The sequence below is a fragment of the Mytilus californianus genome, unplaced genomic scaffold (assembly GCF_021869535.1).
Source record: "Mytilus californianus isolate M0D057914Y unplaced genomic scaffold, xbMytCali1.0.p SCAF_12, whole genome shotgun sequence".
Taxonomy (NCBI): Eukaryota; Metazoa; Mollusca; class Bivalvia; order Mytilida; family Mytilidae; genus Mytilus; species Mytilus californianus.
Genome location: NW_026262604.1, coordinates 7,807,747 through 7,832,712, shown reverse-complemented (window position 1 = coordinate 7,832,712; position 24,966 = coordinate 7,807,747). Strand labels below are relative to the sequence as shown.

General features: G+C 33.5%; 1 protein-coding gene across 1 annotated transcript in view; it reads right to left on the bottom strand.

Moving 5' to 3' along the window:
• The window catches only part of LOC127721313 (SAC3 domain-containing protein 1-like), a 32,327-nt gene extending 7,413 nt beyond the window's left edge, over positions 1-24,914 (bottom strand). The window contains exons 1-6 of the mRNA XM_052228047.1: positions 24,832-24,914; positions 14,659-14,712; positions 13,734-13,862; positions 11,341-11,502; positions 1,218-1,421; positions 115-265 (exon numbers count right to left, since the gene is read on the bottom strand). Of these exons, the coding sequence (XP_052084007.1) occupies positions 115-265; positions 1,218-1,421; positions 11,341-11,502; positions 13,734-13,862; positions 14,659-14,712; positions 24,832-24,908 (777 nt within the window). The 5' untranslated portion in view covers positions 24,909-24,914. The remainder of the gene's footprint in view (positions 1-114; positions 266-1,217; positions 1,422-11,340; positions 11,503-13,733; positions 13,863-14,658; positions 14,713-24,831) is intronic.
• Positions 24,915-24,966: the final 52 nt, after the last annotated feature.

Below are 24,966 nucleotides of genomic sequence, written 5' to 3'. Positions count from 1 at the left end.
GGGTTATTTAGAGTGCACCACATTTTTGATGTTATTTCTTCATAGACAGAAAAAATATTACAGTCATTCCTTAAATATCACAAAAAAAATAACCATAATTTCAACAAAATTTACCTGAATGTTTGAAAGATGACGATGTAGAGCACACAGTAATATTGGATACTGTTTACACAGATGGTGGTGAAGCAATCGAAGACACCTGACATGATTTCCTAACATGTATTCAATACTGGTTCTATAACATAAGCTAATAAAGGATGATGTTCTGTAAAAAATAAAATCATTAAGTTATCTCCCCTTTAACTTTTCAATGAATTTATCTTTTTAAAAACACTGTTGTAAACATACATAAAACAATTTCCTGCATTAAGGTGGTATCTAACACTACAGGGAGATAACTCTGTAAAATTAGCTAAACGTTTTAATTACGTTGCATTGTTAAGGAAATATTTAGCTTCTCAATGATTAAAATTAGTGTTTGTCAAACTGCTATATATCCAATGGAATTTTTCCGAGAAAGTGATTGGTTCAAGTTTTTTGAAATTTTTATATTTTTTTCAAAGGGTCAAAGTAAATATTTTGTAAAAATTTTATGAAAATCAAACGAGCCAAATTGATTTTAGTCAAGGTGTTGGGTACCACCTTAATATTTATTTTCTGCGCTTCAATGTACCTTTTGGCGATCCTCTGCAATAAACTATAAGGGGGAGCATTGAGATCTAAAAAAACAAGTAAGACCATGCAACATCTTTTGCTTCATGGGGTTGTTGTTTCATTGCTTTATATCTCAAATTTCCTTTAATGCATTTTTAAAATAAGTAAAATTCAGAAATCAGAACTAAATTTGTTCTTGGAACTAGTATTATGCATTTATGTATAAATATAAAAAAGATAGTTCTCTCACAAAAAAAAAAAAACTAATTGTAAAATATGTGCCTTTTTTTCACAGATATACTATAAATTCAGAAATTATTGCAAGGTTTTTATTATTGCAAAAAATGCGACAGAGCTGTAAACTCAATAATTAAGACTCGCATTTTGAAATATTTTATAGGAATTAAACAGGATTTGTCTCAAAATCGTCAAAATTAAAATCGCATTTAAGTCTAAAATGACAAAATGTCAATAATAAATGCTCGCAATAATTTCTGAATTTACAGTAATTAAATATTAATTACAATAGTTGATACTTTGACTAGTTTTTATATCGGTCTTACCGTAAATCTTTACTTAAATCATAAAAGTGCATCAAAGCATCGGTCTGACCCAGATTATACAATAAATAAACACTTTCAAACTCCTGTCTGTTGTCATGGTTACCAGGTACAACTGAGTATACATATAATAGTCTCTTTAAGCATTCTTGTGTATGCTGGTTGTTAATCTTGGGATCGAATCTTGCTATTGGTTCAGTACATAATCTGTAAATAAAATGACAAGATTATGATGGCCATTTTTTTCCAGTCATATGAACATAATTAGTCTGGGAGAACACGAATAATCGATCAGTTGTAATTGGCTTTGAACTAACTTTCAGCAACTGGAAGTGCTCTTATATCAGTCAGTGCTTTGTGTCAATTGTTTTTTTTGTGTGTCGTACTGTATTGAGTTAGGCCATTTGCAACTGATTTTTACAGTTTGTTTTTATTTGCGCTGTCAAACCACTGTCCCAGGTTAGGGAAAGGTGGAAAGATCACAAATATGTTTAACTCCACCAAATTCTTTATGTGCCTGTCCCAAGTCAAGATCCCGCAAATTGTAATTCAGTTGTTGTAGTTGGTTCATACCTGTCATACTTGTTTTTTTTTATTGTATTATATAAATTTTGTCATAAAATTTCTTGTTTGATTCAAATTATTCCACATTTTTCATGTTGGCACCTTTTATAGCTGACTATACGGTAAGGGCTTTTCTCATTGTTGAAGACCATACAGTGACCTATAATTGCTTATATCCAAGTCTTTTGATCTCTGGTGAATAGTTGTATCATTGGCAATCATACCCCATCTTCTTATTTTTATATTAACATATATAAAATACTCGAGTGGGGGGGGGGGGGGGGGGGGTCCCCCACAACTAATATACTTTCTTTGTGTAATTTTGTATGTAACATGTCTTCTGATTGGCTGTTTTTTGTCTATCAGCTCATAGACATAATTTTTGTCATATGATGGTGACGTCGTCTACATTTTTTCATGGTTTACTCCTTAAAAATGGAATTAAGAATTAAATTATAAGGAATGACTGTAATGTTTTTTCTGTCTATTTGAAATAACCTCAAAAATGTGGTGTACACTTTTAAATAACCTGATACTCATGTTTGATGTTATTTCTTCAAAGACAGAAAAAATATTACAGTCATTTCCTTAATTAAACCTTAAATGACCTACGACTCCCATCCAAAAATGAAACATCCCTTCCTACCCTTCCACATCCATCTTAATGAGTTGCTGTCTCATATGATACTGTAAGTTCAGATATATTTACATGCATTTATTACGGTAATGGCAATTGTTGGAACAATAAACAAAAATGCAAGAGCAATTATTGTGATTTAAGGATATAGTTTATATAGTTAATGCTATTAAAATTAGAAATGCTAGTTTATATGTTTGTGAAATCTATTCCATCACAATTTTTGTAATAAAATAAAATAAAATGCTCCGCAGGGCGCAGCTTGATACGACCGCAGAGGTCGAACCCTGAACAGTTGGGGCAAGTATGGACACAACATTCAAGCTTGATACAGCTTTGCATTTCGATTGTGATTAAATATTTGACACAGCATAGGTTTCTGACAAAGAATGAATGTGGTCTAAGAACTTAAAAATTTTAAATTGGACATTCACCTATTATGGTCCAATATCCAAAATCTAAAAACATGGTTAGATTCAGCATATCAAAGAACCCCAAGAATTCAATTTTTGATGAAATCAAACAAAGTTTAATTTTGGACCCTTTTGACCTCAATGTGGACAAAGTTGATAACGGGGCCCAAAAATTAAGAATCTAAATACACGGTTAGATTCGGCATATCAAAGAACCCCAATAATTCAATTTTTGATGAAATCAAACAAAGTTTAATTTTGGACCCTTTGGACCTCAATGTGGACCAATTTAAAAACGGGGCCCAAAATCCAAAAACTAAATACACGGTTAGATTCAGCATATTAAAGAACCCCAAGAATTCAAGAATAAAACCCCATTGAAATTGGTCAAGAAATAAGCAATTTATACGAAGTATCTTCTTTTGCACAATACTGTGCAATTAAATATTTCTTGCTATTGCGCAATACTGTACAATTGACAATTTCTTGCTATTGCGCAATATTGTGCTATTGAAAATTTCTTGCTATTGCGCAATACTGTGCAATTGAATATTTCTTGCTATTGTGCAATACTGTGCAATTGAAAATTTCTTGCTATTGCACAATACTTATTATATTATAATTTACACATCCTGTTTGGTGTGTATCTCCTACCATATCATTATTATTTGCTTTTAAATATAAATCAGAAATAACCAACTTAAAATGGAAAATTTTAAAAGAAAAAAACTAGAGGCTCTAAAGAGCCTGTGTCGCTCACCTTGGTCTATGTGCATATTAAACAAAGGACACAGATGGATTCATGACAAAATTGTGTTTTGGTAATGGTGATGTGTTTGTAGATCTTACTTTACTAAACATTCTTGCTGCTTACAATTATCTCTATCTATAATGAACTTGGCCCAGTAGTTACAGTGGAAAATATTTTGTAAAAATTTACAAAAATTTACAAAATTTATGAAAATTGTAAAAAAATTGACTACAAAGGGCAATAACTCCTTAAGGGATCAATTGACAATTTTAGTCATGTTGACTTATTTGTAGATCTTACTTTGCTGTACATTATTGCTGTTTACAGTTTATCTCTATCTATAATAATATTCAAGATAATAACCAAAAGCTGCAAAATTTTCTTAAAATTACCAATTCAGGGGCAGCAACCCAACAACGGGTTGCCTGATTGGTCTGAAAATTTCAGGGCAGATAGATCTTGACCTAATGAACAATTTTATCCTCATCAGATTTGCTCTAAATGCTTTGGTTTCAGAGATATGAGCCAAAAACTGCATTTTACCCTATGTACTATATTTTATCCATGTCGGCCATCTTGGTTTGCGGGCGGGGTCATCGGACACATTTTTTAAACTAGATACCCTTATGATGATTGTGGACAAGTTTGGTTAAATTTGTCTTAGTAGTTTCAGAGGAGAAGATTTTTGTAAAAGATTACAAAAATTTACAAAAAATGGTTAAAAATTGACTATAAAGGGCAATAACTCCTTAAGGGGTCAACTGACCATTTTGGTCATATAGACTTATTTGTAGATCTTACTTTGCTGAACATTATTGCTGTTTACAGTTTATCTCTAACTATTATAATATTCAAGATAATAACCAAAAACTGCAAAATTTCCTTAAAATTACCAATTCAGGGGCAGCAACCCAACAACCGGTTGTCAGATTCATCTGAAAATTTCAGGGCAGATAGATCTTGACCTGACTAACAATTTTACCCCAGGTCAGATTTGCTCTAAATGCTTTGGTTTCAGAGATATAAGCCAAAATCTACATTTTACCCCTATGTTCTATTTTTAGCCATGGCGGCCATCTTGGTTGGTTAGCGGGGTCACCGGACACATTTTTTAAACTAGATACCCCAATGATGATTGTGGCTAAGTTTGGTTTAATTTGGCCCAGTAGTTTCAGAGGAGAAGATTTTTGTAAAAGTTTACGGACGACGGACGACGGACGCAAAGTGATGAGAAAAGCTCACTTGACCTTTCAGGTCAGGTGAGCTAAAAAGGAAAAAAAGAAAAATAAGGAAAAAAAAAAAAATCACCCCCCAAATTTTTTGAACCCCTTATGATTCATCACCCCCAAACTCAAATCCAGCCTTCCCTTTGTGGTATGGTACCTTGCAGTACAATTTCAGAGAGATCCATACACTTGAACACAAGTTATTGTCTGGAAACTAGAAAAATGTGTTTTTTGGCCCCAAATTCCTAAACGTGTAGGGCAATTACCCCCAAACTCAAACCCAGCTTTCCCTTTGTGATATGGAACCTTGTAGTACAATTTCAGAAAGATCCATACACTTACACACAAGTTATTGTCCTGAAACTAGAAAAATGCTTGTTTTTTGCTCCTTTTTGGCCCCTAATTCCTAAAATATTGAGGCAATTACCCCCATCATCAATCCCAGCCTTACCTTTGTGGTATGGTACCTTGCAGTACAATTTCAGAGAGATCCATACACTTGAACACAAGTTATTGTCTGGAAACTAGAAAAATGCTTATTTTTGGCCCCTTTTTGGCCCCCAATTCCTAAATGTTTCGGCAATTACCCCCAAACTCAATTCCAGCTTTCCCTTTGTGAAATGGAACCTTATAGTACAATTTCAGAAAGATCCATACACTTACACACAAGTTATTGTCATGAAACTAGAAAAATGCTTGTTTTTTGCCCCTTTTTGGGCCCCTAATTCCTAAAATTTTGAGGCAATTACCCCCAAAATCAATCCCAGCATTCCTTTTGTGATATGGAACCTTGTGGTACAATGTCAGAGAGATCTATACACTAACACACAAGTTATGTCTGGAAGTTACAAAAATGCTTATTTTTGGCCCCTTTTTGGCCCCTAATTCCTTTACTGTTGGTACCATAACCCCCAAAATCAATCCCAACCTTCCTTTTGTGGTATTGAACCTTGTGGTAAAATTTCACAGAGCTCCATTTACTTAAACTAAAGTTAGAGTGCGAAAACCAATGTGTCTTCGGACGACGCCGGACGACGACGACGACGCCGCCAACGTCATACCAATATACGACCACAAAAAATTTTTTGTGGTCGTATAAAAAACAGCGTAAATTTATTTATTTTAAAGTAGTACTTTTATAGATCCTTATCTATTTTTTAATTATTGATTTATTTTGTTGTATAATATAAAAGTTTAGTTTTTATTATCATAAATTATTATTTTCTGTTAGAAGTTGAAAAAGGCTGCATTTCTAGTTCCTAGGCAATTGTATCAACAAATTTGACAACATAAATTGTACTTTGAGTGATATCACCATCTTCTTTTATTTTGCTATTAAGGAGCCTATCCAGGAACTCAAACCACCTGAGGTTTCAACCTCAAACTAGAGGCTCTAAAGAGCCTGTGTCGCTCACCTTGGTCTATGTGCATATTAAACAAAGGACACAGATGGATTCATGACAAAATTGTGATTTGGTGATGGTGATGTGTTTGTAGATCTTACTTTACTGAACATTCTTGCTCCTTACTATTATCTCTATCTATAATGAACTTGGCCCGGTAGTTACAGTGGAAAATACTTTGTAAAAATTTACAAAAATTTACAAAATTTATGAAAATTGTAAAAAATTGACTATAAAGGGCAATAACTCCTTAAGGGGTCAATTGACAATTTTGGTCATGTTGCCTTATTTGTAGATCTAACTTTGCTGTACATTATTGCTGTTAACAGTTTATCTCTATCTATAACAATATTCAAGATAATAACCAAAAGCTGCAAAATTTTCTTAAAATTACCAATTCAGGGGCAGCAACCCAACAACTGGTTGCCTGATTGGTCTGAAAATTTCAGGGCAGATAGATCTTGACCTAATGAACAATTTTATCCTCATCAGATTTGCTCTAAATGCTTTGGTTTCAGAGATATGAGCCAAAAACTGCATTTTACCCTATGTACTATTTTTTAGCCATGTCGGCCATCTTGGTTCGCGGGCGGGGTCATCGGACACATTTTTTAAACTAGATACCCTAATGATGATTGTGGACAAGTTTGGTTAAACTTGTCTTAGTAGTTTCAGAGGAGAAGATTTTTGTAAAAAATTACAAAAAATTACGAAAAATGGTTAAAAATTGACTATAAAGGGCAATAACTCCTTAAGGGGTCAACTGACCATTTTGGTCATGTTGACTTATTTGTAGATCTTACTTTGCTGAACATTATTGCTGTTTACAGTTTATCTCTATCTATAATAATGTTCAAGATAATAACCAAAAACTGCAAAATTTCCTTAAAATTACCAATTCAGGGGCAGCAACCCAACAACGGGTTGCCTGATTGGTCTGAAAATTTCAGGGCAGATAGATCTTGACCTAATGAACAATTTTATCCTCATCAGATTTGCTCTAAATGCTTTGGTTTCAGAGATATGAGCCAAAAATTGCATTTTACCCTATGTACTATTTTTTAGCCATGTCGGCCATCTTGGTTCGCGGGCGGGGTCATCGGACACATTTTTTAAACTAGATACCCTAATGATGATTGTGGACAAGTTTGGTTAAATTTGTCTTAGTAGTTTCAGAGAAGATTTTTGTAAAAGATTACAAAAATTTACGAAAAATGGTTAAAAATTGACTATAAAGGGCAATAACTCCTTAAGGGGTCAAATGACCATTTTGGTCAAGTTGACTTATTTGTAGATCTTACTTTGCTGAACATTATTGCTGTTTACAGTTTATCTCTATCTATAATAATGTTCAAGATAATAACCAAACACGGCAAAATTTCCTTAAAATTACCAATTCAGGGGCAGCAACCCAACAACGGGTTGTCCGATTCTTCTGAAAATTTCAGGGCAGATAGATCTTGACCTGATAAACAATTTTACCCCAAGTCAGATTTGCTCTAAATGCTTTGGTTTCAGAGATATAAGCCAAAATCTACATTTTACCCCTATGTTCTATTTTTAGCCATGGCGGCCATCTTGGTTGGTTAGCGGGGTCACCGGACACATTTTTTAAACTAGATACCCCAATGATGATTGTGGCTAAGTTTGGTTTAATTTGGCCCAGTAGTTTCAGAGGAGAAGATTTTTGTAAAAGTTTACGGACGACGGACGACGGACGCAAAGTGATGAGAAAAGCTCACTTGACCTTTCAGGTCAGGTGAGCTAAAAAGGAAAAAAAGAAAAATAAGGAAAAAAAAAAAAATCACCCCCCAAATTTTTTGAACCCCTTATGATTCATCACCCCCAAACTCAAATCCAGCCTTCCCTTTGTGGTATGGTACCTTGCAGTACAATTTCAGAGAGATCCATACACTTGAACACAAGTTATTGTCTGGAAACTAGAAAAATGTGTTTTTTGGCCCCAAATTCCTAAACGTGTAGGGCAATTACCCCCAAACTCAAACCCAGCTTTCCCTTTGTGATATGGAACCTTGTAGTACAATTTCAGAAAGATCCATACACTTACACACAAGTTATTGTCCTGAAACTAGAAAAATGCTTGTTTTTTGCCCCTTTTTGGCCCCTAATTCCTAAAATATTGAGGCAATTACCCCCATCATCAATCCCAGCCTTACCTTTGTGGTATGGTACCTTGCAGTACAATTTCAGAGAGATCCATACACTTGAACACAAGTTATTGTCTGGAAACTAGAAAAATGCTTATTTTTGGCCCCTTTTTGGCCCCCAATTCCTAAATGTTTCGGCAATTACCCCCAAACTCAATTCCAGCTTTCCCTTTGTGAAATGGAACCTTATAGTACAATTTCAGAAAGATCCATACACTTACACACAAGTTATTGTCATGAAACTAGAAAAATGCTTGTTTTTTGCCCCTTTTTGGGCCCCTAATTCCTAAAATTTTGAGGCAATTACCCCCAAAATCAATCCCAGCATTCCTTTTGTGATATGGAACCTTGTGGTACAATGTCAGAGAGATCTATACACTAACACACAAGTTATGTCTGGAAGTTACAAAAATGCTTATTTTTGGCCCCTTTTTGGCCCCTAATTCCTTTACTGTTGGTACCATAACCCCCAAAATCAATCCCAACCTTCCTTTTGTGGTATTGAACCTTGTGGTAAAATTTCACAGAGATCCATTTACTTAAACTAAAGTTAGAGTGCGAAAACCAATGTGTCTTCGGACGACGCCGGACGACGACGACGACGCCGCCAACGTCATACCAATATACGACCACAAAAAATTTTTTGTGGTCGTATAAAAAACAGCGTAAATTTATTTATTTTAAAGTAGTACTTTTATAGATCCTTATCTATTTTTTAATTATTGATTTATTTTGTTGTATAATATAAAAGTTTAGTTTTTATTATCATAAATTATTATTTTCTGTTAGAAGTTGAAAAAGGCTGCATTTCTAGTTCCTAGGCAATTGTATCAACAAATTTGACAACATAAATTGTACTTTGAGTGATATCACCATCTTCTTTTATTTTGCTATTAAGGAGCCTATCCAGGAACTCAAACCACCTGAGGTTTCAACCTCAAACTAGAGGCTCTAAAGAGCCTGTGTCGCTCACCTTGGTCTATGTGCATATTAAACAAAGGACACAGATGGATTCATGACAAAATTGTGATTTGGTGATGGTGATGTGTTTGTAGATCTTACTTTACTGAACATTCTTGCTCCTTACTATTATCTCTATCTATAATGAACTTGGCCCGGTAGTTACAGTGGAAAATACTTTGTAAAAATTTACAAAAATTTACAAAATTTATGAAAATTGTAAAAAATTGACTATAAAGGGCAATAACTCCTTAAGGGGTCAATTGACAATTTTGGTCATGTTGCCTTATTTGTAGATCTAACTTTGCTGTACATTATTGCTGTTAACAGTTTATCTCTATCTATAACAATATTCAAGATAATAACCAAAAGCTGCAAAATTTTCTTAAAATTACCAATTCAGGGGCAGCAACCCAACAACTGGTTGCCTGATTGGTCTGAAAATTTCAGGGCAGATAGATCTTGACCTAATGAACAATTTTATCCTCATCAGATTTGCTCTAAATGCTTTGGTTTCAGAGATATGAGCCAAAAACTGCATTTTACCCTATGTACTATTTTTTAGCCATGTCGGCCATCTTGGTTCGCGGGCGGGGTCATCGGACACATTTTTTAAACTAGATACCCTAATGATGATTGTGGACAAGTTTGGTTAAACTTGTCTTAGTAGTTTCAGAGGAGAAGATTTTTGTAAAAAATTACAAAAAATTACGAAAAATGGTTAAAAATTGACTATAAAGGGCAATAACTCCTTAAGGGGTCAACTGACCATTTTGGTCATGTTGACTTATTTGTAGATCTTACTTTGCTGAACATTATTGCTGTTTACAGTTTATCTCTATCTATAATAATGTTCAAGATAATAACCAAAAACTGCAAAATTTCCTTAAAATTACCAATTCAGGGGCAGCAACCCAACAACGGGTTGCCTGATTGGTCTGAAAATTTCAGGGCAGATAGATCTTGACCTAATGAACAATTTTATCCTCATCAGATTTGCTCTAAATGCTTTGGTTTCAGAGATATGAGCCAAAAATTGCATTTTACCCTATGTACTATTTTTTAGCCATGTCGGCCATCTTGGTTCGCGGGCGGGGTCATCGGACACATTTTTTAAACTAGATACCCTAATGATGATTGTGGACAAGTTTGGTTAAATTTGTCTTAGTAGTTTCAGAGAAGATTTTTGTAAAAGATTACAAAAATTTACGAAAAATGGTTAAAAATTGACTATAAAGGGCAATAACTCCTTAAGGGGTCAAATGACCATTTTGGTCAAGTTGACTTATTTGTAGATCTTACTTTGCTGAACATTATTGCTGTTTACAGTTTATCTCTATCTATAATAATGTTCAAGATAATAACCAAACACGGCAAAATTTCCTTAAAATTACCAATTCAGGGGCAGCAACCCAACAACGGGTTGTCCGATTCTTCTGAAAATTTCAGGGCAGATAGATCTTGACCTGATAAACAATTTTACCCCAAGTCAGATTTGCTCTAAATGCTTTGGTTTCAGAGATATAAGCCAAAATCTACATTTTACCCCTATGTTCTATTTTTAGCCATGGCGGCCATCTTGGTTGGTTGGCCGGGTCATCGGACACATTTTTTAAACTAGATACCCCAATGATGATTGTGGCCAAGTTTGGTCAAATTTGGCCCAGTAGTTTCAGAGAAGATTTTTGTAAAAGTTTACGGACGACGGACGACGGACGCCAAGTGATGAGAAAAGCTCACTTGACCTTTCAGGTCAGGTGAGCTAAAAATGAAATATTGTAAATTCAGAAATTATTGCGAGGTTTTTATTAATGCAAATAATGCTACTGGGTGAATATCGCAATAATAAGAACGCTTTCTGATATCTAATACATGTACCTGTATGCAGATTTTGCAATAATTAGTCTCGCATTTTTGTCCATTTTTCAAAAATCGCAATTATAAATGCACGCAATAATTTCTGAATTTTCACAATGCAAATCTTTTAAATGACTATACTTATACCTGTATCCAGCATAGATATGAAATCTTGCTATTTTCTCTAGAATGTTTATACCACTGCTGCCACCTATATTCTGTATCACCATGTCTTGTCGAACACATCGTAATCGGTCAAATACAAAATCATATATATCTTTCCAGTCAACATCTTTTCTTGCTGTTATACTAAAAATAAAAAAAAAAAAACATTGATTTACTTTTTTGTCAGTTTTTACACACCTTCTGAATGGAAAATTATGATAATCATTTATTTGTTTTCATAGTGATTAAGATTATAACACAATGTTGACTGCTGTAACCCGACTTTTGACATTTTTACCTACTATGTCTGTTTGTTTTGTTCACACGTTGTTGTCAATATAATGGAATTTTATACGACTGTCATACAAGTGAAAGGTTTAGCTAGCTATAAAACCAGGTTTTATCCACAATTTTCTACATAAGAAAATGCCTGTACCAAGTCAGGAATATGACAGTTGTTATCCATTTGTTTGATGTGTTTGAGCTTTTGATTTTGCCATTTGATAAGGCACTTTCTGTGTTCAATTTTCCTCGTAGTTTGGTATTTTAGTTATTTCAATTTTTACACTAAAATTGTTTAAAAAAAATTGTAATACCGCTTAATGGCTGTCAGAAAGAAAATGTATGTATAATTTTCAGTACTAAAATATTACATTTTGCTTTTATCAGATATTCAAGTTTATTATTACGTTGTAGATTTCAAATATCCTCAAACATCATTGAAGAGACATTAACTGTTGAAATGCACATCTTGTGAAATAAAATTATTAAGTTTTTAATATTTCTATCCACTGTCTTCATAATTCATAGAAATCAATATTGCTTAGATGCTGACCGCAATGAGGACAACTAGTGGCACCTCTCTTGTGGCTCATGTAAGTCATATCTGGTGATAAGTATTATTCGGTAGGTCACATTCACGGAAAAGAGGATGGAATCGGCCGTTTCAGAATCTAAAGGACTCTGGGTAATTTCATTGTTCGTACCCAAAATGAAAATAACGTTACGTCATTGGGTAAATTTCCATTGTTTATGACTTTTTTAACCAATCTAAACGTTTTGATGTACACTTTTGAAAATATTACCCAGAATGCATTAGATTCTGAAACGGCAAATTGTGGCTATGTCAAATAGAACATATCAGTTGTCATCTGTGAAACAGATATTCCATAACAGTCAACCAACTTGTGATGGCGTTCGAAAAATTTTTGATGGGAAATAGCCATTGGCTATGACCACAATATATAAATATAGATTCTACCACTGCATCGAGTGTGATACGATATTTATCCACTCAAGACAGTTAAATTTTAAATATTTAAAATTTAACTGTCGAGAGTAGATAAATATCGTATTACATGAGATTTGGTGGTGGAATCTGTTTCTCTAAAGATTTTCAAACAATATGCAGGCAAACTTATTCCTTCTTTTCGAATGATCTGCAAAAAGATGTGTTCTTTCTATGTGACGTCATCAAGCATGGTCGCCTTTTTTCATGCCGTCACAATAGGAAATTCAGAGGAAAGCAAGAGAATTCAATGTCATAAACAGATTTAAACCAATGAAGAACTGAGATCAAACGAACCACACGTTGATTAAATTTTTTTTTTCATGGGTGCAGAAAGTGATAAAGTGACGAAGAATTAGAGAAATCTCAATACAATGTATATATATATATATATATATATGTAGTACCTACTACCCAATGAATCATTCACTCCAAGAATATATTCTGTAGCATGTAGTAATGTATCTGCTTACCCTACAGGATCACCTGAGATCACCCCTGGTTATTGGTGAGTTTTGTGTTGCTCAGTCTTTAGTTTTCTATGTTGTGTTTAGTGTACTGTTGTTTTTTCGTTTTTTTGCCATGGCATTGTCAGTTTGTCTTCGACTTATTAGTTTGAATATACCTTTGGTATCTTTCACCTCTCTTTTATCTATGTATGAAATCCTTGCCTAGGGCTTTTGGACTACTACAAATTTCACTCAATGTAACAGTCACAGTGTAGTTGTCAGTTGAAACTGTACTGCAAGATAGTGTATAATATCTGTGTATAAGTGTATAATATCTGTGTATAAGTGTATAATATCTGTGAATAAGTGTATAATGTCTGTGTATAAGTGTATAATGTCTGTGTATAAGTGTATAATATCTGTGTATAAGTGTATAATATCTGTGTATAAGTGTATAATATCTGTGTATAAGTGTATAAGATAGTGTATAAGTGTATAATATTTGTGTATAAGTGTATAAGATAGTGTATAAGTGTATAATATCTGTGTATAAGTGTATAATACCTGTGTATAAGTGTATAATATCTGTGTATAAGTGTATAAGATAGTGTAAAATGTCTGCAATTTATTTTACTAACCTACCAAGAAGATAATCAACAGTTCTGACTAAAACATCCGGAGGTCGCAGGTCATCTGGTCCAGGGTCACGTTTGCCTGCTGCTGGCCTACTGTATTCTTTAACCATTTTGTCTGTATCAGTCTGAAGCCTGAATGTAAAGTAAAGTCAAGTAAAAAATCACTCTTGCTTGTGTTGAGTGATCCTCTGTGAAACAAGTTGATTTGTGGTGTTGAGTGAAACACTGTTTCAACAGTAATTTATCATACCAAAACTATCAAAGTGGTTTCTTTTTTTTTTCATCTTGTAGATAAAAATAAGTATGGTGAGTTGTATCTGATTTAATTATGATAAATTGACTATTTCTTTATCACGTTTATAGTGTATCAAAAAGATTACAATGCATAGAAGGAGATCCTAAAATATACCCTGTCCACACATCTATAGTCTTGCTCCTTTTGATTGATTGATTGATTGGTGTTTAACACCACCTTCAACACTAATGTGTTATTTCCAGGATTTCGTCACGGTCAGTTTTTATAGGTGGAGGAAGTCAGAGTGCCTGGAGAGAACCACCGACCTTCGGTAGGAAAACTGACAATCATAGTCAATCAAAATTGGAGTTGAGTGCACCTGCCCCTTGCGGGATTCAAACTCACAACCTCAGTGTTGATAGGCTTATGATACAGTAGTTCGACCACTTAAACCACTCGACCACTGAGACCCTTTACTCCTTTTGAAGTTCATTTCATTCCACCAGGTTTTATTTTGTATCTTCTTAATGGATTGACCAGAACATCTGTAAACTGCTGTTGTCTCTAACATTTGTCTAATTAATAGATCTTTATGAAAGTATGTTGCAATAAAAATTCAAATCTACAAAAAAACAGATTTTTAGAAGAAAAAAACCCAACATGTGTTCTTTTTGTGTTACACTTGTTACAAACCTTCCATTTTGTAAAGTCTTTTCCAGGAAATGTACTAATCTTTCTCTAGTTCTTCTGAAAAATAAAGAATTTATATCAGTTACCAAGGTAATATAAAATGTTTCAATTATGTATAGAACTGTAAGTTCAGAAATTATAGAGAGGTTTTTATTAATGCAAATAATGCCCTGGATAAGTATCTCAATAATAAGAACTTGCATTCTGATATATGATACATATATCTGTATTCAGCATGTTAAAGATTTTCCTGAAATCACAATAATTAATCTCCCATTTCTGCATATTCTCGCAATAATTTCTAATTTAATTAGACTATTTACCGGATTTGTAATAACATAAGCAACACGACGGGTGCCACATGTAGAGCAGGATCTGCTTACCCTTCTGTATTTTTGGCCATGGCGTTGTCAGTTTGTTTTTGATCTATGAGTTTGACTGTCCCTCTGGTATCTTTCGTCCCTCTTTTAAAAGTATTGTAGAATACCATTGTTTACAGAAATATTTGAATTGCTTTCCACAAATGTTCCAAAAGAAATAGTGATGGGGATGACATGCTATTGTTGACTTACTGATCAGTTCAACCCCACATGCAGCCAGTTTTGCTCTAATTGCTTTAGTTTTTGAGATATTAGCAAACAACCTGTGTTTTACCAGGTTTGGTTGAAAATGGTTCAGTAGTGTCAGAGGAGAAGATCTTTCAAAAAGTTTACAACGACAGACATAAGGTACTGGCAATACATGTAGCTCACATGGCTCTTCAGTTAAATATTTGTGTACCAGTAAACATGATGTCAGAAATAATTGAGGCTTACTTAGCTACATATAAATAAGAAGATGTGGTATGAGTGCCAATGAGACAACTCACCATACTCGATTTGGCTGATAATTGCAGGTCAGGTAGACCTTGACCTAATGAATACTTTAACTCCTTGTCTGATTTGCTCTAAACATGTTAAATGCTTTAGTTTTTGAGATATAAGTCAAAAACTGCATTTTACCCTATGTTCTATTTTTAGCCATGCATGGCGGCCATGTTTTCTGAGGAAACAGAAAATAAAACCCAAACTTTATTCTAGATAACCTAAGAATCATTCAGCTTAAGTTTGGTTTAATTTGGTTCAGTAGTTTCAGAGGAAAAGATTTTTTAAAGTTAGAAAACATGATAAACATAAACAAATTGTGTAAAATTGTCTTTAAAGGGCAATAACTCCTTAAGGGTTTGTAATGGGAGTGTGTTTTCCTTCAGACTTTGTTGTCTTCCCGTTGTATACCCAAGTTCTTGGATATTTGACAAACTACGTACATTTATAAACAAGATGTTTATTTTTAAGGCATATATGGTTGAATACAAGAAATGTACAGTAAATATACAAATACGGTGGCACCTAGTCTACTTGTTATTGTAACGGTTCCTAAAGTGCGAGCCAAAGGATGTGCGTCTGCTCATTTCAAATCCTAAGTTGTAGACTGCCCTGAACCCGGTGAGTGACGTCATACTTATAGTTCCTAGATACAACTAGCCAGGCCGGGATATCAGGCACGTGCAAGAAGCAGGAAGTCCAGCAAGAATAATTATATGGCCGGTCTCGGGAGAAAGAGTTACAGAAATATAAATGATACTAACATTAACCAATTTCCCCCAAATAAATAGATTAACAAGTAAACAAAGTGACCACCATTACAGGGTCAATTGACAATTTTGGTCCCACATGTATAAATTTATTTGTAGATCTTACTTCATGTACTTTGATGAACATTTTTGCTGTTTTACAGTTTATCTTTATCTATAATAATATTCAAGATAACCAATACTGCAAAATTTCCATAAAATTACCAATTTAGTGGCAGCAACCCAACAATGGATTGTTAGATTCATCTGAAAATTTCAGGGCTGATAGAGCTTGACCTAATGAACATTTTTAGCCCCCTGTCAGATGTGCTCTAAATGCTTTAGTTTTTGAGTTATGACAAAAACTGCATTTTACCCCTATGTTCTATTTTTTAGCCATGGCGGCCATGTTTTTTCACGAAACAGAAATTAAACACAAACCTTTGGAAAGGTGAGCTAAAATTTAGGGTGAATTGACCCTGGGCGAACAGGTATTAGAGCGAAAGTGAATCAAGGCGAACGGACACGGATTTGAACAGAAGAACCTGTAATATCTAGACATCAAAAGGAAAAGTGATTATTGTATGACATCAATAGTTCAAGTGTTGCAAACTACAGTCGAACCTCGTTGTGTGGAACTCGGTTGTGTCGAAAACTCGGATGAGTCGAAGTTATTTCTCGGTCCCGGGAAAATTCCCGTTTGATCAATGCATAATTACCTCTGATGAGTCGAACTCGGTTGATTCGATACTCGGTTAAGTCGAGTAAATTTTATAGTCCCGTCGAAGTAAAGTTAATGTAAATTGACCCCGATGTCTCGAAGTTCGAAAGTAAGAATTTTCGAAAGATGCAGACCTAATGATAAAAATTCAAATCGGATGTATTTCTTATGTCACCTAATCATTTTCACAAGAGATTAAAGCTGAGTAAACATACTTGTTTGTATAACAGTTAAAATGACATGTTTATGAAGACCGCTAATTAACACCTTTGTTGATCGTTCAAGCGGAAAGTGTGTTGAACATTTTTCACCTGAGATAAAAACGAAACGAATTTAAATGACCCAAGCTGAGATTAAATGAAACGTTAGATTTAAAACTCATTAATTACAATAAATAAAAGGATTAGGACAATTATAATAAATTCATGATAATTTAATGTTAAGCAGACGACCTCATCAGAGAGCGTTCAGAACTTATTTCGTGCCGCGAGGGATTTCATAATTTATAGTGACTAACCTTTGTAAATATTTGTGTAGACTATTGATTTTATTTGTGCATGATTTGTATCTGTACTTGTGTGTTTAATTATTACGAAGGATCAAAAATGGAGATTGAATACACAATCATAAAGTGTCATATCGAAAAAAAGGCACACTAGTACTGTTCATTGTATCTAGTTTACACAAATCTCATACCGTATTTCATGCATTCCAAATTTATGACGACACACTCGACCTCGGATGAGTCGAATACTTTGATCTAGTCCCTTCGACTTCGACACAACGAGGTTCGACTATACATGTATCAGGTCAAATGTAGCAGATTCCCAAAAAGCGATAATGTCTATCATTAGTCCAAGTAATTATGCTGTCTAGAAAGGCTATTTTTTATTTTTGCTGTTACGAAGGCGTCTAAAAATAAATTATCAAAAAGCTGTATAAAACGTCATAATTATCAGTCAGGGGTACTACTTAAACAAGTGATTTCAGAATCACTTCTTCAAGTGATTATGGCTGTGAAATATTAAAAATTTTCACAATAATAGACACGTTCCGTCCCCAAACCGATCCGGCCCCAAGTCGATCCGGCCCAAAGTCGATCCGTCCCAAGTCGATCCGGCCCACGTCGATCCGGCCCAAAGTCGATCCGGCCCCATAATAAAATATGAATAAACTATATTGACTTTGGAGGATTTTTAACATTATAAATTGATTTTGCAAAAAGTATCGATGATGGATGACAACAGGTAAGTGAAGTATTGGTGTACCAGTCAAAGAATTATTTTAAATCGATACGAAACTGAGTGTGATTGTGTCTGTTTGTATACATGGTATAGCAGCTTCAACATATTAATATGAAGTTATTTTCCATGATAACTTTGAATGTCATGGCGATTTTTATTTTATTTAATTCACACACAGAATAGCTAAATACATATTTACAGTCCAATGGAACCTATAAAATTTAACTCATCATATAATGACTTGTTTAATCAAATCATTAATCTATAATTGGTTTGTTTATTCAACAATTGTCTGATGATTGTGAACTGAGGTAATGCCACTCGTAATCACTTAATTCAATCAAATCCTGGTTACGTAATCAGCAAGGTCTTTATAGTTTGATCTTTTTTTTGGTGTTATGTGTTATAATAATTAATTGTATTTTTTTTTTCAGGTAACATCAGAGGCACATGTTGTTTTTTTGTAATATCGAATATAGTTAATATATTTTTTTAAAGTTGACAATATTTTGAATAGTTCTGTGTAGATAAAAAAAAACAAGTTATATGAGTATCCATTATTCTTTATTGCAAGATAATAACAAAATAATTACACTGAATGCACATGTTCACTCTCTAAAAATATAATATCAGCACTACTATAATATAACAATAAATTCATACACACTAACAAACACACTATCTCTGACACTCACATAAATATATATAACTTTTAAATCATTTACACTAACAGTTACACTGTCGCTTACATAATATAAAAGAGGTCACACTTGCAGCACTACAATAACATATACAGTTACTATCATACGCAGTACAGCACTATAATGGTTCAATTTGATTAGCTCACCAAGAACAAACTATATTATTCTAAACATAAAGAATACTCATTAAGCATTTAATAAATAAATGTTATATAAACATACAGATTGTAGCCACATATGAACTAACATTTTACAAGCCATACAGTTCACTCAGTGTTAATTAAATCAGTCGCTGTCAGTGTCTTCTTCTGGTTCTGGGTCTGGCACAGGAATGTCATACATGTGTCCGACGGCACGAAGGAAGAAGGAGGTGGTGATGGTACAGTCTTGAAGTTGCTGCCATAGTGAAGAGAGGCGTCCCTGTGACTGTTGATACTTGGTGCGCTGCCAACGGGCAAGACTCTGTTCATCTACCAGACGCACTTGTCTAGAAACAGTCTTGGCTTCTTTGATGAGCGCTGGAACCATCTTGTAGAAGTGGAGCTTGTTTCCATTTGCTTTCCCGTTGAACCTACGATGCCAACCTGTTAAAAATTAAAAGCAAATGTTGAGTACATATTACAGAAAAGAATCAATATAGCAGATGACAATATTTAATAACAGTTTCATATCATTTATTTTATTGTAGTATTTATCAGACTGTAAGAAGTTCAATAATTGCTTACTTCCATGCTCTTCATTTAATTCGGTTGAATATTTGTCTCATCGGCAAAAATACCAACTCTACTTTTTTGTAAATAATATATAAAAAAATAAATACCTTCCACATCATTGTTGGTACGGATGGACAGCTGGTACACTGACCATTGGGCCACACTCCAAACGGAACACTGTAACCACGCTCTGTTGATGTAGACCATGAGTTGGTGAAGAAGAGGTGATGTAGGTGGTACTGTAAGTTGTCTATAAGCTGGGAGGATGTGTCCTGCTGGCAGGTACGGTAAAGCTAACACCTTCTTGATGAACACGTTGACGGCTTTGTCTGAAGAGTATGCTGTCTTTAATCCCAAGTTGGCAACTTTGCGCATCACAGCCTGACCCCAGTGGAAGGCACATCCCTTAATGTCGGCGGTTGGAAAGACGGACTTTACTGCTGACCAGGCTCCTGCAAGATAATCGAATAATATAAGTTTTTTTTCAATTATATGTAATACATTATATATATATATTAAATAAAAATCAATCACATACAGTTCAAAAATCGAAGATGTCAGATAATACTTAGAAACAAATCTACATAGTCATGAAGCGAATACTTTGTTGTGAATATTCATACTAATACTATGTATTGTGACTTGGATGGAGAGTTGTCTCATTGGCACTCATACCACATCTTCTTGTATCTAAAAATATGTATATATACTTACCAGCTTCAAAATCTAAGCAAAAGGCTTGCACTCTATGCTGAGGGATCAGTTCGACAAGTCTGGTGAATACCTATAAAAAAAACAATTAAAATTATATAGGAAATCTTAATCACTTTGTATCCATGGAATTATTATTGTAATACATCATAATAATATATATATAAATATGTAATAAATCAACAAAAGATGCATAGTTGTCTCATTGACATATACCCAATAGATTTTGGTACTATAATGTTCTCATGGTCTTATTGACATATACTCCGTATAAAACACATAAATGGTTATATACTCACTGCTTTGTAATCTTTCTTCTCTCTGCGAGACATCAAGACGAAGAGTAGAGGTATCTGCTTCATACAGTTGTCTTTCTGGATGAAGGCATGGATGGAGAACAGCTGGTAGAAAGGCTTCTTCACTACTTTGAAAGTACCATCCAGGTACCACTTCTTTGCAGTTTGTAGTAGTTGCAGCTGTTCTTGGGTGGCAAACATGATGTGACGCTTGTCCCTGACTGTAACATCCCCGACCACAAAACCATCACACTTAAGAAATGCTGTGTTGATCTGAAATGAGTTTTAATAATTTAAAATATTTATTGTGGTATGGAAAATGATGAAACTCATAATAATACAATAGTATACGGAAGACAATATATAGTATTACAATATTTATACTGATGAAGTTGATATAGTATAATATATGAATTGTTCTACATTTTATAGCTGACTATGCGGTATGGGCTTTGCTCATTGTCAAAGGCAGTACAGTGACCTATAGTTGTAAATTTATGTGTCATTTGGTCTTTTGTGGAGAGTTGTCTCATTAGCAATCATAGCGCATCTTCTTTTTGCTTTCTTTTTTATATAAATAATTCTTACCTCAAATGTCAGATCTTTAGGTTCCTCTGGACGCAATTTCTGTCGAAGTCTGTTTACTGAACGCTCTACATAGCCTGGGTTGGGTAGGTTGAAGTCGTCGTCGCTTACTACTTCCATTGCGGTGTCGACGATGTCACCAGCTGACACATACGGCTGTTGTTCTGCTGCTATAAGAGCCTAAAATAAATAAATAGAATATAATATTTACCTAAAAAATAACTATTAATCAGTATCTATAGTAATATAAATTTCATTTTATTATGTTTCCAAACTTCTGTAATCAATAATTTATTCTGAAAGTTATAGTAACATATAATAAAAATTTAACACCTTCAAATGCTTAGGGATGTATAGTAGACAGTGTTTGATGAACTTAATTTACAGAGATGTAAAATAGAATTGCAGATATATATTGAATTAATGTGTTGTTATATAGTATAGTTTACCTTTGCTCTAACTACAGTCTTCTTGGTAAGACCTGGATCACATGGATGCACATGTTGAGTCACCCCAGGAACAAACATGCCACCACGTTGCACAACTGTTGCCTTACACCATAGGGACTTGCTCCGAACACTACAACGCCAGTGGGTGACTGTGGTTCTTGATCTCTGTAAAAATAAAGCATAAATTATAATATAACAATGACACTATTAAACAAATTTTCGGCTGTTGTCTGCTCTTTGGCCAAGTTGTTGTCTCTTTCACATATTCTCCATTTACATTCTCAATTACATTTGTAATATAAATTAATATAAGCCCAGTTATGTTCATTGTTGAAGACCGTACAATATCTAAATGTTACAATCTGTTGGATAGTTATTTGTCTCATTGGCACTCAAACCATATCTTTTTATTTTTTTGCGCTCTAAACAATGAATTAAATTATATTAAATACTTACCATGACTGTGTAAGCAAAACCGTCACTGCTAACTAGTTTCTTGAATCTTCTCTTACTACCCTGCTCTTCTATGTGGTATGTTACTGGTCTGTTGCCGACAACGTTATCTGGAAGTTCTGGGTCTTCTATGTCACTACAAAATTAATTGAATATCATAATTAGTTTTTATATCAGATAAGTTTATTTGAATATTTGGATAATCGGATTCAACAATATCGTTAATTAATATTTGGACAAAGGATAAATAAATATACAATAGTTGTTTTAACCAGTCTTTCACAGAAATACATTTGATAAATGTATATAGTTTCATAAGTTCAACACAATTTCGGGTTGAATATACTTTTCGAATTTTAAAATTATATAAAAAAAGTTACCTTTCTACTATGTCTTCCACTTCTTCAATAGCCAGTGAAATATTGAAGGACTGGTCTGGTAGTACCTATAAGATAAACATGAATGAACATAAGACCATTGTTTTAATAGTATATATTTTAGTAAATGAACATTTATAAGAGATCGATAAAACATAAATAAAAGTAAATAAAGTACACATTAATTAGTTAAATTAGATAATTAAATTATCACCTTGATAAATGTGATTGAATCAGTATATATTTTAATAACGAATAAAACATAAAAACACACTTAATTTCATAATTTATTATTCTATATTATACCACTTCCAATACAAAAAGATACGGTACATTCAAAGTATACATGACAACCTTATAGCACTTACTTTTAATGATTAAATTATTCCCTTGCTAAATATAAAGATGTTAACAACATAATATGATTTTCTTTTCATGGAGAATAGTTGATTTAAATACAATATATATAACTTAGTAGTATTTGTGTAAGACAATTCTATTAACTTACTGCTTCTGGTTCAGGTTCAGGTGCTGCTTCTGGTTCAGGTTCAGGTGCTGCTTCTGGTTCAGGTGCTGCCTCTGGCTCGGCTGGCATACACTCGATGCACATGAAGATCACATCTATTTCTTCATTTACCATGCGTCTGTATTCCAGTAGAGATACTCCTATAAAGGAATTACAAAAATAATAAATATCTATCTTTATAATGTAAAATACAAATATATAATACAAATTCATGAATATATATAATACAAATATATGATGCAAATATATAATTCAAATATTTAAACGGATAGCTATAGTACGCTTTACTATTTTCTTTAAAATATTTTATTAATCTAAATACTCAGTTTCGTACAAAAAGTCAAATAAGAATAAATAAAGCAATCTTTATCTAGAATTTATAAGCTTTTTACCATTTTACACCTGAAAACACGCAAATTAATATTCCCAGATTTAAAACAAAACTATATACTTTTTTTTCATATTTATGGTTTAATGATGAAAACAAAGAAAAAAATATTTAAGACTTATATACAAAATTACAGTTTGATTATATTAAAGCAAAAAGTGAAAATAGAAACTTACCGGTATTACAGAGACGGTGTTGCCACTTTGAACATTGCTCACACTGAAGTGCATGCTGCCGAGGTCTAACATGTTGGTCACATACCACACAAGGAAAAGCCATTGTGATATTAAAAGCAAACGCATTCTGTCTCCTCTTTTATAGAAAGGATTCGGCAAATCAAACAACATTTCTCAATTTGAGAAGTTTTAAGAACTTAAAACAAAAACAAAGTTTGTATGTATCAGCTTGGGGATCGGCTTGTACCGTTGTGTATGTAACTATTTGTTATTACACAGGATGAAAGACTTGTTAAGATCACAGTCAATTGAAAGAAAATACTAATTACTGCTGATTAATGTTGATGTCTGTTGATTGTACTAAATTCTGTTATATACGTTTTTATTATAATTATACCCAATAATCTTGAAAACTTGTAATGAAAACATAATCAACCTACTTGTTTTATACTCATCTAAAGAAAATATTTGTCAAAGGCCATTTTTTTTTACCATACACCTTTTACATTATAATAAAATTCATAAACATTTATATCTTATATATATCTTTATTTTTATTCCTTATAAATATATTTTTTTATTGGGGCCGGATCGACTTTAAATATGGGCCGGATCGACGTTGGGCCGGATCGACGTGGGACGGATCGACTTGGGCCGGATCGACGTGGGGCCGGATCGACATGAAACCATAGACACAGACTTTTTAAAATCACTGAAACAAGCAATTTGAGAAGTTAAAATGTAATCACTTCAACAAGTGTTTATAACATTTTCTTGATATTTTTCCCACAAGCTTGCCTTTTTTATTGGTAAAAAGACAAGAATTCCATTGAAAAAACACTATGTACATGCAGAAATTGTCTTTTGCTTGATTAGCCTGTCAGTTTCTACAGTTTATTTAAAATATGCAAAAACTGGAATAATTTGTAGATCAGTACATAACCTTGTATATCATTATAACTCATCATCATCATCATCATCATCATCATCATCATCATCATCATCATCATCATCATCATCAGCAGCAGCAGGAAGGCGTCAAAGCAAAAATTTAAAATAGCCTTCCAAGACGTCATAATTATTTGGACTACATCATCATCATGAGAAAATCCCATGTCAAGATAAAATTTGATAGAAAATAACTCTGTATACGTCTTCCAAGGCTGATTTAAATATATATTTTTCTCAAATCAATCTAACACGTGGAGTAAATAATCATCTTACAGCTCTATCTCAGCTGGTGGGCACATAAAGTTGCAAATCCCCACTTTGCAATTTCCAAAATTTTTGTTTTCGTTCATGTTCAAAGTAAAATAAAAGCTTCTGTACAAATTATGTTTAGTCTATGACAAAAGCGCT